Source organism: Trichechus manatus, unplaced genomic scaffold, assembly GCF_000243295.1.
Source record: "Trichechus manatus latirostris isolate Lorelei unplaced genomic scaffold, TriManLat1.0 scaffold00084, whole genome shotgun sequence".
NCBI classification, from domain to species: domain Eukaryota; kingdom Metazoa; phylum Chordata; class Mammalia; order Sirenia; family Trichechidae; genus Trichechus; species Trichechus manatus.
Genome location: NW_004444020.1, coordinates 901,357 through 919,544, shown reverse-complemented (window position 1 = coordinate 919,544; position 18,188 = coordinate 901,357). Strand labels below are relative to the sequence as shown.

At 38.5% G+C, this 18,188-nt stretch overlaps 1 protein-coding gene across 1 annotated transcript in view; it reads right to left on the bottom strand.

Moving 5' to 3' along the window:
- Window positions 1-18,188, bottom strand: part of NEK11 (NIMA related kinase 11) — a 423,428-nt gene that overhangs the window by 300,985 nt on the left and 104,255 nt on the right. Inside the window, exons 4-5 of the mRNA XM_023735947.1 lie at window positions 8,854-8,918; window positions 7,544-7,670 (exon numbers count right to left, since the gene is read on the bottom strand). Of these exons, the coding sequence (XP_023591715.1) occupies window positions 7,544-7,670; window positions 8,854-8,918 (192 nt within the window). The remainder of the gene's footprint in view (window positions 1-7,543; window positions 7,671-8,853; window positions 8,919-18,188) is intronic.

Sequence of the window (18,188 nt, the reverse complement as noted above, 5' to 3'; positions counted from 1 at the left end):
TGCCACATATCCTATACCAACCAGAAAATTGCAAAAGGACCACACATGGACAGTGTTCAGAGTAGGGGTGGGGAGGTGGACTGGTAAATAGAAAATCAAAGCATCCTACCATTGCCAATGATTATTCACTCAGCCACTATATAGAGTCTGGAAATGGCAGCAGCCTGTACTGCTCATGTGGCATAAACTGCTTCACACTTAGAGTGAATGACTATGTTCCAACTACTTTAATCACTTTTGATCATCTCCGGAAGCTCTTTTAAGATAGAGCACTACAAGTAGAATGTACCAGGTTAACAGGAGACAGGCTGCCTATCTTCCTTCTTTAGTCTCCACCAACCTTCTCCCCTAAGCACAAGGCTCCCTGCAGTGTATTTTCTATAGCCCAGCCCATGATAAGAGCGACTCCCCTGGTAGACTGCTTGCTGTCTGCAAATACTCCCCCCCCACAGGGACAGTGTACTTCTTTCCTTGTTGATACTGGGCTTGGCCACATGACTTGCTTCGGCTAATGAAATATGAGCAGATATGAAGTATGCTGCATCTGGTGGCACAGTGGTTAAGCATTCAGTTGCTAACTGAACAGTCAGTGGTTCGAACCCACCAGCTGCTCCGCAGGAGAAAGATGTGGCAGTCTGCTTCTGTAAAGATTACAGCTTTGGAAACACCATGAGGGCAGTTCTGTTCTGTCCTATAGGGTTGGAATCAAGCAGAACTGACTTGATGACAACGGGTTTGGTTTGATTTTTGGTTTGCATCCTAGTGGAAGCTTTAAACATGGGTGTGCGACTGAGCTCAGCTCTTGCTCCTTCTCTCTGCCACCAGACTGGCCCATTTCAGATCAAGGCACAGCCTGAGTCCTAGAACTGCGCAGAACAGGCCTGCAGCTTATGTGAAGAAGTAAATGTTGTAAGTACTTGAAATTTTAGAATTTTTCTTTGTTGTTGCAGCAAAGCTGACTAATACACTGTTCCCTTCCTTAACACCTTTCAGCAGCATCTCATCCCCCAGAAGATAAAGTCCAAGCTCCTTAGCATGGTTTACATGGGGCATTCACCATGCAATCCCTGCCTGCTCTTCAGTCTCATCTATCACCACTCCCTTCCCCTGCCACGTACACACGCTTTGTCCTTCAGCTAATCAGAAGACACTGCTTTCTCATGCTTCCATGCCCTTACATAAAGTGCTTCCAGGGTTTTCAGAGATCAGAGGTCAAAAGAAGGCCACTTACAATTATTTTTAAATTCCCAGAATATTTAAATAAATGATGAAATGCCAAAATAGAGTTTCAAAAATGGTGATATGTTTGAAATGTCTACATTCAATAAATTAATGTCTTTAACACATATAACCTCATTTGAAGGTAACTTCAAAAACGTGTGTTTGAGGTATACTGTGAGAAGGCCCAGACCAAACGATTCTTCTGGTCAGCTTCTTTCGTCTCCTACACAGTCCCCTCTTGCCTGCAGGTGCACCCCTACTTTCAATCACTGACACTGGATCCTTCTGCTTGAAATGCATCTTGTCAAATCCTCTCTTCAATCCTGAGCAGTCATCACCTACTCTGTAAGACCATAGCTGATGCTCTGACCCCGGCCCTCCATAGTCCATCACTCCCTCCTTTATACTACATCTGAGCCTTGTGCCAATTCCTTTTGTTACACTATTACAGCATGGGGCAATTATTTGTTTACATGTCTGCCATTCCTTTGAGGACAGGGACCAGAACTCATTTGTCTTGATGTCTCTTTCTTTCTGTGAGCACCACCCCGAGGGCAAGTGGGAGTAAGGCTAAGGGTGCTAGATAGCCCGGTAAACTGGTTCTTTGGGGAGGGGGAGAAGGAGGAAGCTCTGATTTGTAGCATTTATTGATTGTGATGGAGCCTTGGTGGTGCAGTGGTTAACAGCTTGGCTGCTAACCAAAAGGTCAGCAGTTCAAATCCACCAGCTGCTCCTTAGAAACCCTATGGGGCAGTTCTACTCTGCCCTATAGGATTGCTATGAGTCAGAATTGACTCAATGGCAATGGGTTTGGGTTTGGTCTTTTTAATTGATTGTGGTATAAATACCACGGCTGATTTCAATCTATCAATGTTGTCACAAAACACTGAGTTGAGAAAAAATGTGGAAATTGGTTCTTGTGAGCTGGTCTAAAGCACCCCACTGAATTATGAGTAATGGAGAGAAGATGCAGGAGCAAGAAGATGATCCAGGGCTGAGGCAGGGCAGGGAGTGAAGGGATAAAAGGAAGTCAGAAGGAGTGAAGGAAGAGTTTGGAGACACATGGAAAAGTTGCTGGTCCAGAGTTGGTCAACTGAGCTCGAAGTTCTTGGGTTCTATCAATCAAATGCACCTACAGATAGAGTGCCTGACTGCCTTCCTGGTTCACAGCACTTCTCTTAAGACATTTCTTGGACTTGTTAACATGAAGAAAAGGAACTCTACCACTTTGCCGTAACAGAGCCCCAGACTAGAGGCTGCCTCTCAGTTCCTGTTGGCTGTCCTTTTGACGATGCCCTGTTGCAGTCACTGCTGCGGCACAACAAATCAACCCCCAAATTTAGTGGTTTTAAACAGCAACAATCAGTAATTTTGCTCATGAATCTGTTTGGTCAGAGCTTGTCGGGAAGACTTGAATCTGTTCCCTACGACATTCACTGGAGAGGCCCAACTGAGGCTCCAGGATCCATTTCCAAGATGGCTCACCCATATGACTGGCCAACTGGTGTTGGCTATCAGTTGGAAGCCCAGTCAGGTGTAAGGACCAAAGGCCTTGGTTCCTCTCTTGTGGATGTCTCTTCAGGGGCTTCTCCATGAACTGCTCGGGCTTCCTCACAACATGGTAGCAAGGTTCTAAGAGCAAGGATCCCAAGAAGACAAGGTAGAAGCTGTGTCACCTTTTTATGACCTAGAATTTTGTATAACTGCAGGTGTACACAAATTAAAGGGGAGGGAACAGAAATCCCCCCTCTCAATAGGAATAGTGTCAACATAACATTGTAAAAAGAACATGTGGGAAGGACTATATTATAACAGCCATCTTTAGAAAATACAATCTCTTGCATGCCCCTAAGGATCATGAGAGTGGTTTACCTTCTACCCCCATCCATAAGCCTCTTTCCTCAGAGACACAGGCCCTCCCCAGGCTCCCATGTCTCCACTCTTTCCTTGCCTGAGATACCGCTGCTGAAAAATGCCTAGTCCTGAAACTGGGGAGAGTCAACCCCAACTTTACCTCCTATGGAATTACTGGTCTCAATGAGGGATTCTGATGAAAACAAGTGAATTTCAGAAATAAATGACAATGAAGTGTGGTGACTGGAGATTTAACATTTGCCAAGATCTGCATTTTTAAAAATAAAAGTCTGTTAACACAAGCAAGTTTCTCTTCGGTAAAAGGAATGGAAGAAAAATTTGAGCTAATACTCCTCTCCTACATTCCCTCAGATTGACAGAACAAGGGCATACAAATTTGCCGATTTACTGTTTATCAACAACAACAACAAAGTAAAAATCTCTAATTCTACCAACAAAGCTTTGAGGAGACACAGTTCCTGCATGGTGGTGAGAGCTGGCCTGTATTTCTCCCCTTTCTAAATCCTTCACCAGCAAATAGTCTATTCTGTTCCCCCTCTCCCTGTCCACCCTGGGAATGCTCTCCTGTGAGGACACTTGCTTGACCCTGCCAGCCAGGCAAATGCTGGTTCTCTATTTTCTTTACCCAGAGCTAAGCCTTTCCGACACTTCTGCCCAAGATCAATAAAGCCTGACTCCAACTTTAGGTGTGAACTACATTCTTCCAGTGTTCTCTACCCACCCAACCTCAGCACTAGATCTCTAAGCAAATCCCAGAGAGCTAAACACAGTCCACTCTGACACCCCCACTATTTCCACCACCACACTCCCACCACCATTCCCTCCACTTAATCATCCAAAAATATAGGCCCACAAGATCAAAGAGCCATCTGGTTGACCTTGCACATCAAGATATATAAGACTGAGAGTGAAATATTCTGGTTCCTTTCTGGTTAATCACACTACCGTTATTCCAATAGCATGTCCTTTATTTGTTTCTCCTACCAAAATAAAAAATTCTAATTATTCATGTTAAATCAATTTTAACAGCTGATCTACGAACCCAATTCATATATTATATTTTTCCTCTGGGGGAAAAGTGTTCAGCAATTGCTTATAAATATCAGCTATGTTCAAGGTATTGTCCTTGATGAACCTAATTATCCTGGTTTTCCAAATAACCATTTAAAAACTTCTTGAACTTAACCCATTTTTAGGAGAGGGACTTCCTGCACTTGATTGCTACAAACAAATGAATCCAGAAAGGTTTAACAGATTGCAGGAGGATAAGTTTATATTTGGGCAAACACTAACAGATGAAAACATAATTAGCATTAGGATCAATTTCTTCAAGTATTATAAATATACTGTGTACAGTCATTAGTGCTAAAGCAAAACACCTGTCAATTATTCATAAGTCTTTCCAAGCCTAAGAAATATTCCACAATAAACAGACACTACACACTGAGATTCAGAGCACGGTTCTTAACCGCATTCAATCTAAATTTTCTAAGAGTGTCTCTCAAAGATTACTCATCACACTTATGTATCTGCCACTATCATTAATAGTTCTGTTATTCTTTCCACTTTAGGTTTGGTAGTACAAATTCCATTACCAGATAAGCGCATTTTGATTCTGATACAATCAAGAAACTTATTAAATTCATAATTAAGTAGTTATTTGGGGTCAGGATGATGATAAAGCCTCAGTTTGTACTTGCTGAATAGTTAATAATCTCTGCAAGGAGAGCTGACCTAATACTCAGAGCAATATATTAAAATCCTCCTGCATTTTTATATTTGCGAGGTTTTGGCTATTTTAAGTTTTTCCTGAGTCAGAGATCACTTTTGTAACCCTAAAACATACCAATACTGTCTGATGTTTCTATAATTCTTTATGCAGTACTAGGAGCAATTATTAAAAAGACAAATAACATAGTTACAATCAAGACGAAGACTCTGCTTTTCTCTGCGGGTCCTGTTGCTTCAGTTTTCTAGTAGACATCCATCTTATGTGGCAAGCAGATGTAGATACCTGTCAAAAGGAGCCAGCTTTCTTGCTACAGTCGTCCCTTGGTATCTGAGGAGGTTGGTTCCAGGACCCCTGAAGATACCAAAATCCGAGGATGCTCAAGTCTCTTAAATAAAATGGCGTACTATTTGCATATAACCTACACACATCCTCCTGTATACTTTAAATCATCTCTAGATTACTTATAATACCTAATACAATGCAAATGCTATGCAAATAGCTGTTATACTGTATTTTAAGGAATAATGACAAGACATGAGGCGAACAATGCTGAAATGAGTGCTGGAGAGAGACTGAGGATCTGTGAGATGGCAGGAGGCTACAGGAGGGTATGACTACACATCACTTCATTTGCGTGGATTCAGTGTAGTGCTCAGCACACAGGAAATTCAAGTTTTGCTTTTTGGAACTTTCTTTTTTTTCCCCCCAAATATTTCGATCCATGGTTGGTTGAATTCATGGATGTAGAACTCACAGATATGGAGAGCCAATTGCACATGTAATTCCAAAAACATAAATGATGGGCTTCATAATTTAAGTTACTTTTATTCAAATAACATGATGTAATACCTTCCTGAGATACCATGTAATCTTAAAATATGAAGAAATTATATATTTGAATATTTTTTAAACGCCCATAATAATAAAAATATTAAGTGTCAAGACAGATGTAGGTACGTTAACAAAAATTCAGTCGGAAACCCAACATTGATTTTCTCAAACCAGTAGAAAGGGACTCCAGAAAGAGCAAGAAGATTTCTCCTGAGGGGCAGAAATACTATCATTTTTGTTCTTATACCCTAAGGGCCACTGCATAGTCCAGGGCAAATAGCAGATGCTCAATAAAATAAAAATGGAAGAACTCATTCCTCTGAACATACCTTTGTGATTCTGTTTGGTTTGGGTTTTTTGTTTGCTTTTTTAGGGAGTTCAGGGGAGGAATGTGACAGAGGGAAGACGATAGGCAAATTGGAAAAGATCTTCAGGGTTAGAAAACCCAGTGAATGGAGGGAACCTCCCCCACCAGACTATGGCCCCCAGACACCCTACTAACTCCGAACTGAGGCCGCTCCTGAACTCCACCTTTCAGCCAAAGATTAGCCAGGCCTATAAAACAAACAATAACCCATGTGAGGAACGTGCTTCTTACTTCAAACAAGTATACGAGATGAAGTGGACAACACCTGACCAAAAGCAAAGATAAAAAGGTAGGATGGGACAGGAAAACTGGATGAATAGACACAGGGAACACGAGGTGGGAAGGGGGAAAGTGCTGACACAGTGCAGGGATTGCAACCAATGTCACAAAACAATTTGTGTATAAATTTTTGAATGAGAAACTAATTTGCACTATAAACTTTTACCTAAAGCACAGTAAAATTTAAAAAACAAAAAACCCAGTGAAGAACCTAGAAATGAATAATCACAGGAGTGAACTGAAAGGACAGGGCAGATGAGGAATGGTCCTAGCCAGACCTACTCTTGACAGATTTTTCTCTCATGTCAGAGAACAGGAGTTAATGACCCTTAAGAAAATGCCAACCCACATCCTCTGTAGTGTTCACCCTTCCCCAGTCAGAGAAAAAGATAAATTTCTACTTTATTTCCTTCAAAAGAATGAAGTGGGCACATCTTCCACATGGCTTGTTTTTGAAAGCAGAACTAATTACATTGATTTGCATACAATAATTATTTAGTTAATTAATAAGGTTCTCAACTAAATGGTCCTTTCAACCCTTAACAAGCTGAAAATTATGTAAGATTCCCCTTCAAAGGGAAAGAAATTTTCCCCAAATAGGATCTTACTGCTTACAACAGAACACAGTGAATGCAATTTTTCACACGGCTTCTGCTATGAGATTTAAACCGGTTCCATGAGAAGGAAACAGAAATTCCTTTTGTGCATAAGCACACAACAACTGAGAAATCTCAGATACATCTATCACTGAAAACCCACAATTTTTTAAATTTAAGCTTATCCTTAAAGTCAATATCACTAGTAAAAATTCTTAAAAGTAACAAGAATAAAAAAAAAAAAGAAAGAAAAGCTGTACATTCCCCACAGATTTGGGAGTTAACTTTAAAATAAAATAAAGTACAGTATTTAGGGTTACAAATGCTTTACTTAATAGGCTAGCAGAAACGTTTCAAAATTTAAGGCTTATAGTACATTAAGAATTTTCCCTTGTGGTTCAGGAAGAAAAACTCAAACCAACCAATTAACTCATAAATAAAGAGAATTTTGAAAAACCAATTTAATGGAATAGATCATGTTTCAAACCCAAAAGGCCTTCTTTTGCTCTGGTCACATAATGACTCATATATCAAAAGGATAAAGTGAGTGGGTGTAGTGAGTAAGTGAGCCTGAAAACAAACGCAGCATTCCTGCAGGGCAGCAGATGAAGAATCACCTGGACCAGCCTGTGACTCACTCACCAGATGTCCGACTTTGTGTCATAGCCTTGGTGCTTCAGAGCCTCCGGACTCATGTAATGGGGAGTTCCAGTTAAAGTTGTCGCCAGGTCACAGGGTCCCATTAGGAGTCGAGAGACTCCAAAATCCCCTCAAAATAAGAATTAATTTGTATGAGAACTTTCAAACAACAAAAATCAGCACTGGAAATGAACAATTGAGTGAGTGTCTAATTTGACCATTTTCATATGCTATGATTCATACCATGTTAAAGGAAAACAAAAGAAAAATGATATATTTTAAATTACACAATGCTGGTGAATAGCTTTAAAACAAAAGCCTTATAGGATGAGGAAGGCTATGAGCCAGGCAAGTGAATTATGTAAGCTAAGACTTTTTATATCTGGAATTATGGAGATCTAGAAAACTTCAAGCAAGAAGCTATTTCAAGTCTGAATAACAGCAAACAGAATGATTCTGGAAGGAATGACTTTAAAGATAGGTTATTTATTTTGGAGGGGGAGAGTTTGTTCTTAATTACAATAAAGAAAAATTTTTAAATAAAAGACCTGAGACTTTTCAAGAATACAACTATAAAAATCTGAATCTATCAGCTTCTCTATTCTTGCCTGATACGTTGCATGCTTTTCTGCCTTTCCTTTCTAAAAGCATCCTATGTAAAGATTAATTGATCTAGTAACTAACTGTTATGAGTAAGGCTGGAGTTCTAAAGAAGAAGAACTAAAGGTTAATAACGCTATTATATCAATATGTTTAATTATCTACGATAACTGCTTATTGTTTGTGATAAAATAAGCAAGAATCCTATAGTAATGATTCAAACCAGTAAACAGCCTAACTACCAGCAAAGTGCTTGGCATAGAGTAGGAACTCAAAAAATATTTGCTGAATGGATAAATTTACCTAAAAAACCCTTGCCGTGGAGTCAATGCTGACTCATAGCAACCCTACAGGACAGAGCAGAACTACCCCCATACGGTTTCCAAGGAGTGCCTTGTGGATTCAAACTGCCGCCCTTTTGGTTAGCAGCCATAGCACTTAACCACTATGCAACCAAGGGTTTCCAAATTTACCTAGAAACTACCAAATACATAGAAAATGTTTTATCCCTCAATTTATGCCAGATAATCAGGAACAAAGTATTTTTTTTTAAACTGGGCCCAACCTGGTAAGACCAAAACTTTGAGAAGTTTAAATCAACCAGTGATTACTCCAGTACTTCTAGGTACCATATACTTCAACTTGATATACTGATAACATTTAGAATATACTCTTCCATGTGTTTGGAATAGATAATAGAAAAAAAATCTTACCAATTTTAAGCAGGTTATTTTTCAGAAATATATTCTTTGATTTCAAGTCTCGATGGAGTATCCTCCTACAAAAGGCAAAAAATGGATATGCAGCTTCATGCAAAATATAAAAATTTTAAATCCAAATGTAAATAATATATATGGTTGTATATAAAGTGATATACACAAAAATATGTATTCCCATAGGTATATCTTTCAATGTTTAAAAGATTACAAAGATACAATATTTGCTAGTTTCTCTGGGGAAATAGGAGTTGAATAAAGGCTTTAAAGGGAGAGGAACATGCAGTTGGAAAACGGGCAATGTGCTTTTAACTACTTCAACAGGCCAAATTTTATCGTGTTTCTGCAGCATGATCTACATAGCACCACGTCCAGTAACCATACACACAGTCATTCCACCAGTTATCATCAAAGGTTATAATTTGTTCTTACCCAAATGTTGAGGTTTTGTATCTTTGTGGAAACAATAATGCTGATGATGATATTTAATAACAGATAACATTTATTGAGTCTTATTACATATAAGTCAGGCACATAAATTATGTGAGCTAAGACTTAATTCTGAAATTATGGAGAACTAGATAATTTGAAAATCCTTGCCGAACAAACACCTTAAAATGCTGAATAAAGTATACAAATATCACACCAAATCTCCCATCTTCCAGAGTTTTATAGAGAATACTATAAAATTTAAACCATGTAAAATCTGAATAATTTTTTTACAAAAACAGCTCTCTGAATATATCAGAGATCAGCTAAGGTAATTAAGACAGTCAGGTCTTAAGGAGCCAGGACCCTGGAGAGAAAGCAAATGCACTGAGGTGAGCCAAACATTTCCCCTTGTGTTTTCCTCTCAGGCCATTTGGAATAAGCAGAATGCTGTGGCCTAGAGTTTGTGACAGTTCCACTGGGATTGGGAGACAAAAATGTAGTTCAGGGCTACTTCAGAAGCCAGGATTTGTGGGTAAAATTTTCCAGAGAAAAGGGAACCAAAGAGGAATGAGTCTGATATTCTGCATGGTTTTTACCCCTGAGGCACTCGATGAGTCCTAGTCTGTTCAAGGGCAAGAAAACAGCTGTCAAGAGGCTACAATACTAAGCTGAGCTTTCAGTAGATTCACTGGGAAAACTAAACTTAGAATTCAGGGCTCACCAAGAGGAGGTAACTAAAGTAACTAAAGCCCTCAGCTGAAAATCCTAAAGGATTACTTCTTTGAAACAAAGGCAAACTGGAAATAGACCAACCATGAAACTTCATCTTAAACTACCTCAGTCTCTGACTGGATCTGCCCCCTACTGTAACTACCCACCAGGAAAAAAAAAAAATTAAATTCTCTCCACAGGAAGACAGTATTATCCAAAGTCTCTATAATTTTTCATATATAATGTCCAGAATTCAATGAAAAACTACCAGGCATGCTGTATTAGCTTCTTTGGGCTGCCATGTAACAAAGTACCACAAACTGGATGACTTAAAACAACAAAAACTTATTCTTCACAATCTTGGAGGCTAGAAGTCCAAATTCAAGGTATTTGCAGGGCCATGCTCTCTCTAAAGCCTCTAGGAGAAGATCCTTCCTTGTCTCTTCTGGCTTTTGGCGGCCTCAGGTGTTCTTTGGCTTGTGGTAGCATAAATCTAATCTCTACCTCCATCTTCACATGGCCATCTTCCGTGTGTATCTTTCTATGTCTCTTCTCCTCTTTTTATAAGGACAAGTCGTATTGAATTAGGGCCTACTCTACTTCAGTATGACCTCATGTTAACTAATTACATCTGTAAAGACACTATTTCTGAATACAGCCACATTCACAGTACTGGTTGTTAGGACTTCAATATATTTTGGGGATCTGGGGGACACAATTTAACCTATAACACATGCCATAAGACATGACCAAATGAGCAAAAATTAAGGGAAAACAAACAAGTAAAATCAAGTCCACAGCTGATCTACCCATTGGAATTACTGGACAAGGCTTAAAAATAACTGTGATTAATATGTTCAAGAAAATAAATGACAAAACAGAGAATGTCATCAGAGAACTTGCTACTATATAGAGTTTTAAAAGACTCAAATGGAAATTCTAGAAAGAAAAAATTACTAAAATTGAGAATTCAGTAGGTACATTTGGAAGTAAATTAGACAAAGCAGAGGGAGGATTTAGAAACTGAAATATTGGTTAGTTTCAGACCTGGTCAATCAGAATCATTAATATTCAGACTAAAGAATAAAAAGAAAAAAAAGGGTAAAAATATCAAAAAGACTATAAGAGACATCTAAAACATGGTTAAAAAGTTCTAACATACTTATAAATGGAGTCCTAGAAGGAGTTCATGGACTGGAAAACAGAATGAGAAAGTGCAACATATATCTAATCAGCACCTTGAAAGGAGAGAAGAGAATAGGGAAGAGGTAAAATTCAAAAAGAAAATGACTAGAAATTTTTAGAATTTAGAAAGACATGAATTTTCATGTCCAAGTAAAACAAACCCCAAGCAGAATAAATAAATAAAGCCACAACTAGAAACAACTCTCTACTACTGAAGAACACCAAGGATAAAGAGAAGATATTAAGGACTAGAAGAAAGAAAAAAGATTATCTTAATAAGAATGACAATTAGATGGAAAGCAGAATTCTTAATGTCAATAACAGAATCCAGGAAATTGTGGGATAATATTTTTCAAAGTGTTAGACAAAGTATCTGCCAACATGGAATTTTATACCCAGCTAAACTACTATACAAGAACGGAAAAAATAAAGACATTTTCAAGCAACCAAAAACCTGAGAGTATTTATCATTCAGTGAACTAAAGGAACTTCTAAAGGATTTATTTCAGGGAAGATGAAAATGGCTACGAAAGAAAAGCCTGTGGTGCAAGAAGACAGGGGTGAGAAAACAGACTGATAAAGATGAGGAAATCTAAACAAATGCTGTATAATCCAATAATCATGGTAATCATAATTTCTAATTTGTTGAGTATGAAGATAAAGTAGAACTAAAATCCAGAACAACAATAATATAAAAAGGAAGGAGGGAGGTAACTGGAGTTAAAGTCTTTGTGATGCTCAAGAGTAGGGTAGATATTAACTTCAAACTTCATTAATTCAAGTATGCATTTAATAATTTGAGAGTAAGTACTAAAACAATAGAAGTAAAATGTACAATCTGCAAGCTAGCAGAAGAAAAAGAAGAATAACTAAAACCTGACCAATCCAAAGAAAAAGTTGAGAAAAGAGAAAAAGTATTTTTAAAAAAGCAGAGTAAATTAAAAGAACAAAATAAGATGGTAGAAATACATTTGATACATTGCTAATCATAACTGACTAAACACATCAATTAAAACACAAAAATTGTCATTTTTTTTAATGTCATAAAGAACACACTTAAAACAAGGACACATAAAGACCAAAATTGGGAGGATGGAAAAAGATATACTAGGCAAAATAAAGCTGGCAAAAACAACATAAGGTACAGATAAAAAGTATCACCACATAATGAATAAATCAATCATTTATTGAGACCACTTTAAAATTCTATACTTGTGTACTCAGCCATAAACATATAATTAAAAAATTGATATTAACAGACATTTAAGGAGAAATTGATCAATCCACAATTATAGTAGGAAATTTAACATATCTCTCTCAGTAATTAATAGATTCAGTAGACAAAAAAGTCAGTAAGGATCTGAGCAACACAATTATAGATTTGAAAAATACTATTAGCTTGAGCTAATGCACAGAAATCAAATTTTGTATCCAACAATTAAGAAATGCATGTTCTTTCATGTATACGTGGAATATTTCAAAAATTGACAATGAACTAATCTATAAAGCAAGTCTGAACAGATTACAAAGAACCAGAGTCATACAGTACACACATTCTCTGGCCTCAATGAAATTCAATTATAATCCTATAAAGTGCTTAGAACAGGGCCAGACACTAGGAGTGAGTGATCAGAGGGACAAAGTCTTCTCTAAGAGAAATATACAGAAAAACAACTAAATTAGCCAATAAATAATGACATCAGCTAGTGATTAATGCTATGAGAAACAATGAAGGAAAGCAAGGGATTAGAGACTAACCAGGGTTGAGGAGATGCTAGTTTAGATCAGATGGTCAAGGAAGCTCTTTGATAAAACGAGATTAGAGCAGGGAGATGCATGAAGAGAGGGAATGAGCCATCGTTGTGTTTGTTATTCTTATCGCTCATATTGCCATTGTTATTATTACCACCAATGTATCAAAAAGGAAAAGTTGTGAGGATATCTAGCAAAGATGAATGTTGAAGAGTGAACAACAGAGCAGTTGAGTTATGCAGATTACCTCAAGAGAAACAGAATAAGATCTGACTATTGGAAGTGGTTTAAACCATTTCACTCTTCTCTTGCCTCTCACTTTCCCACACTCAATTCCCCATTCAAGATCCTCCTTGGACTCCTACTGCTGGCTGAATCAAGGACAGCTTGGCATTTGGATTCCTCCATTTCCAGCCTCCCTTTCCACCTACTCACACATCTATAAGAAATGGCCCTGATTTTTTTTCCAATTGCTTAATTTATTCATATGAAAAACCTAACAAAGCAATAAACATTTAGTTATGCATTCAGTGTAACTTTTAATAGGAAAAATTTTCAAAAAAAAATTACATGCCAAGAAAATCTAGTCCAAGAAATTGTCACACCTCTATTGTAGCCAAATTGTGTTACTTGCTAGATCTTAAATACATCACACATTTTTCTTCTATGTCACTGCTCATACTAAAATATCATTCCTATGTTTCAGAATCTTATCTGTCCTTCAGGCCTGAATTAAATACAAACCTCACGTACACCTCCTCAGACTTCTTGATTGCCTCCTTCCTCCCCCAAATACTGCCCATCTCCTGTACTTGGGGCCAGTCAGGGACTTTCTGGGTATTCCAAGCCCTCTAGAATCGACTTGACAGCAACAGAAGGCTCGGATGAAACACCATGAACTACATTACACAACCTGAAAGTGCAAGGGAGTTAACTGCCTTGGTGTGAACCAATGAGAGACAAGGCAAGAAGATGCTGGGCAGATAAATTCTCCCTCCTTCCTCTCTTTGAGGATTTTCCCTTGAAACCCATTTAGAAAAGCCCATATGATGTGAAATACCCCTGCAAGCAACCTACTATTGTTTCTCTCACGCTTCTTGTGAAATGGTGGCCAGCATAATAACACACTACCTTAAACTGCCTCACATCCTAACCTCACAATCACCACCCTGGGTCTATACCTCCCAAGGAAGGTGTCAGCATTTTAATCCTTGCACTAGGCTCTGTTTCCTAGAGGCCTAAGCACAGACAAGGATCTTTCTCTATCATCTTCTCTTAATTCCCAACCATCATCCCTACTACCATCGAGAAGTTAGACATGCTCTCCCACTTCTCTGAGCTTCTAGAAGTTCTTCTTTTAATAACATATTCTATAATTGGCTAATCACTCTTGCAAATTACAAACTCTAGAAGGTCCATATCTTACTTGACTGTATTAGTCCCTTCAGCACCTTAGACGTTTGACTTTGGTTGGTTTAACTTGATTGAGCCCTTAGATTTATATGTGCCTGAACTTTTCAAACTATTTTTTATACACATCTTTCTAAAATGGACTATATACTTCCCTGATTTCACAAAGGATTAATGATTCATAATTATAACAAACATCAATTTCTGTGGTGTGTCTGATCACTGGACCTAACTAGAAGACCCCAGTCTGGGAGAAGAATTCCTGAGACTTAGGCTCAGAACTTAAAAAATCTTCAATGGCTTGACACTGCTTCCGGAATAAAGTCTAAAATTCCCCATATGGTCTTATCAGGAACTGTGCAATCTGGACTTGCAAATGCCTCCAACAGCCTCAGCAAAAACTCAGGCCAGTCTGTATCGGCTTTTCCTCTTCCACATAGCTCTTTGCTCACAGTAGATGCTCAACAAATGTATGTAGATTTTAAAAACTCTATCCTGGGCACAGGAGCCCTTGTGGTGCAGTGGTTAAGTGCTTGGCTACTAACCGAAAGGTGAGTGATTTGAACCCACCAGATGCTCTGTGGGAGAAAGATGTGGCAGTCTGCTTCCATAAAGATTTATAGCCTTGGAACCCCTATGGTATAGTTCTACTCTGCCCTATAGGGTCACTAATAGTCAGAATCAACTCGTCGGCAATGGATTTTGTTTTTTAATTTTGGGCACAAAAATGAAAGCTAACCATTGAGGGCTCATTCATTTATTAAAAAACAAAAAAACAATTGTCAGTTGCGTGCTATGTGCTGTACTAAGTAATGTGAGAGAGATAAAAATTCGTAAGACAGGGCCATGTGTCCCATAGTGCTTATAACCAAGTTGGAGAGATAAAATGTGCACACAAATAACTATAATAGATGGCAGAAGAGGAACTCATTCATTGTCATTAAAGAATTGCTTATCATTGTAAATGGTTACCAAGACAGACATTCACCAGGTCATAAGGAAATTTTTCTCCCAACAAATGATTTCCCTAGTATACATACCCACAAAATTGTACTATTATTACTAAAAGTTATAAAAATAAATAATTTTTACCATTATAATTAATAATGATACAGGTATAATAATGTTACTTTTGTACAATGATCAGACATCAACTTCAACCATCCAGAGTAAAGCTGCATATCCAGAAATAAACTAGCTTTTGTTGAGGAACAGGGTCAAGAAAAAGCCATTCACAAAGTCCATATACTTTATTACATAGAAGAAAAATGGACACATGTTCAAGCAAGGCCCATGGAATCAGAATTTTGTAAATAAAGGGAGGAAGTGGAGATGGTGGCAGGAATTTCCTCTAATTCAAATAATCTTTACCCCCTTTTAGGCTTCAGAGAATGAGAGAGGAATAAACATGGCTCCAAGAATGGAAACTAAGGGAAGAATAAAACTGGACAACACAAGTCTTGGCCACTTCATGTTGGGGCTATAGTGTTTTAACACTATGCTACTGTGTCTATGCCCAATGTGCAGATGAAAAAACTGAGGCTTAGGAAGGCTAAATAACTTGATCAAGGTCATAAAGCCGGTGAGAACAAATCCAGGTCTATTTGACTCTACAAACTGTTACTTCCACCAAGGTCTGGATACCTATAGAAACTTTGCATTTAATCACTATTCTCTTCTGCCTTCTTATATTCCCACAACACCCAGAGCTGGTATATGCACGAATATGTTGTTGACTACTTAATGGTTTATAAAGGGAACAACTATATTTAACAACAGAGGGTTAAATGAGATCTGGCCTCATCAAAGCCCACTCTTGGTCTCAGACATACCAATGATCATAAAGAGGTGCAGGACTAGGCAACATTTTGTTTTGTCATATATAAGGTTGCCATGAATTAGAACCAACTTGACAGCAACAAGCCCATTCTTCCACCACCCATCTATCAGTTTGTTATAATGTGATGGCTTGTGTATGCTGTGATGCTGGAAGCTATGCCACCAGTATCTCAAATACCAGCAGGCTCACCATGATGGACAGATTTCAGCACAGTTTCCATAGTAAAACAGACTAGGAAGAAAGGCCTGCAGATCTACTTCCAAAAATTGGCCAATAGAAACCTTATGGATCACAACAGAACATTGTCCAACTTGGTTGCTTTGGACAGATCATCAGCAGGGATCTGTCACTACGGGAGGATGTTTGGTGAAGCAGAGGGCCAGTGAGGGCAAGGGAAACCTTCAGTAAGATGGACTGGCACAACAGACACAATGATGTACTTGAACCTGCCAGCGATGGTGAGAACAATGCAGAACCAGGCAACATTTCATTTTGTTGTATATAAGGCCGCCATAAGTTGAAGTTGACTCAGTGGCAGTTATCTATCTCTCTATCTAAGCCTACTCTTGGGGTTCTCTTGGTATGGCAGTAACAGTTGAGAGTCTAGTCAATGACTATTCTCTTCTCCCTTGTCACCAGAACCCCACAAGCCTCTAGGTGGGCTAAGGCCCTCCTCAGCTCCAATAGGTAGGGGCAGTGGAAGGGAGTGAGGAGTAAATGCAGAGGATGTAGGGAGTGAATTGTGGTCATTCCTGATCCCTGTCGGATGACTGGTTTAGGTAAGCCATGTGACAAATTTCTGGCCAATATTAAACTATAATTTTCAAAAAGGTAAAATCATGACTTTCATGCAAGTATAAAGTGAACTTGTGTCAAAGATTTTATTCAACTCCTTAATTAATGAGGTAATCAGTAAGATGTTCCAACTGAGTCAAAAAGCATTTAAGAAGCGAGGGTATTTACAGGAGGATATGATTACTGGTTAATGCCCAACAGAGCCATAAACTACAATCACTGGGGTTACCTGCTCTACTGGACAGAAAATACTTGCATCTCTACTGTACAAAAATCTTTAAGTTAACCTCTGCTTGTACAGAGTCATAAAATAGCCCAGACAATAAAACATCAAGCCCATCACTGCACTGAAAGAATATCCAGTAACCTTGGTACTTTTAAAAGATTTGGGGAATTTTTCTAACACCAGTAAGATATAAGGGAAGTCAGCTGAGAGCTTCTAGGAAGTATTTCCCCACATTTATAAAAGACAAAAAAAAAAGGGTGACATGTGTCCCTTTTGTCTTTTCTGGCCTTTTGTATGAAGGGGTGATATGCGGTAGGGCTGCAATCATCTTGGAAACCCCAAGAGGATAAGCCTTACTACAAAGCCAACCACATTAAGTATAGCAGAATAAAGTGACAGAAAGAACTTGAACTTCTGAGGATATTGATGAACCACCTGAGTTAACCAACTCTGAAATCAACCTCCTTTGAGGCTTCTTGTTAGCAGTGGTATGGGTTGAATTGTGTTCCCCAAAATATATGCTTAAGTCCCAACCCCCCGTACTGTGAATGAGACCTTATTTGCAAATGAAGTTTTTGCAGATGTAATCAAGTTAAGATGAGCTCATTAGGGTGGGCCCTAATCCACTATGACTGATGTGCTTATAAGAAGAGGAGACCTAGACAGAGTCTCACAAGGAGAACACCATGCAATGATGGAGGCAGAGATTGGAGTGATGTGTCTACAAAGCCAAAGAACACCAAGGAGTGTAGGCAACACCAGAAGCTAAGAGAAAGGCATGGAGCTGAGTCTCCCTTACACCCTTCAGAGAGAACATGGCCCTGCTGACACCCTGATTTTAGACTTCTAGTCCCCAGAAATGTGCAAGAATAAATTTCTGTTGTTTTAAGCCACCTGGTTTGTTCACAGAAGAAAAATGTTTGTTTTATCCTGGACACAATGGGGGCTCATTTGTTTATGCAAAAAAAAAAAAAAAGAATG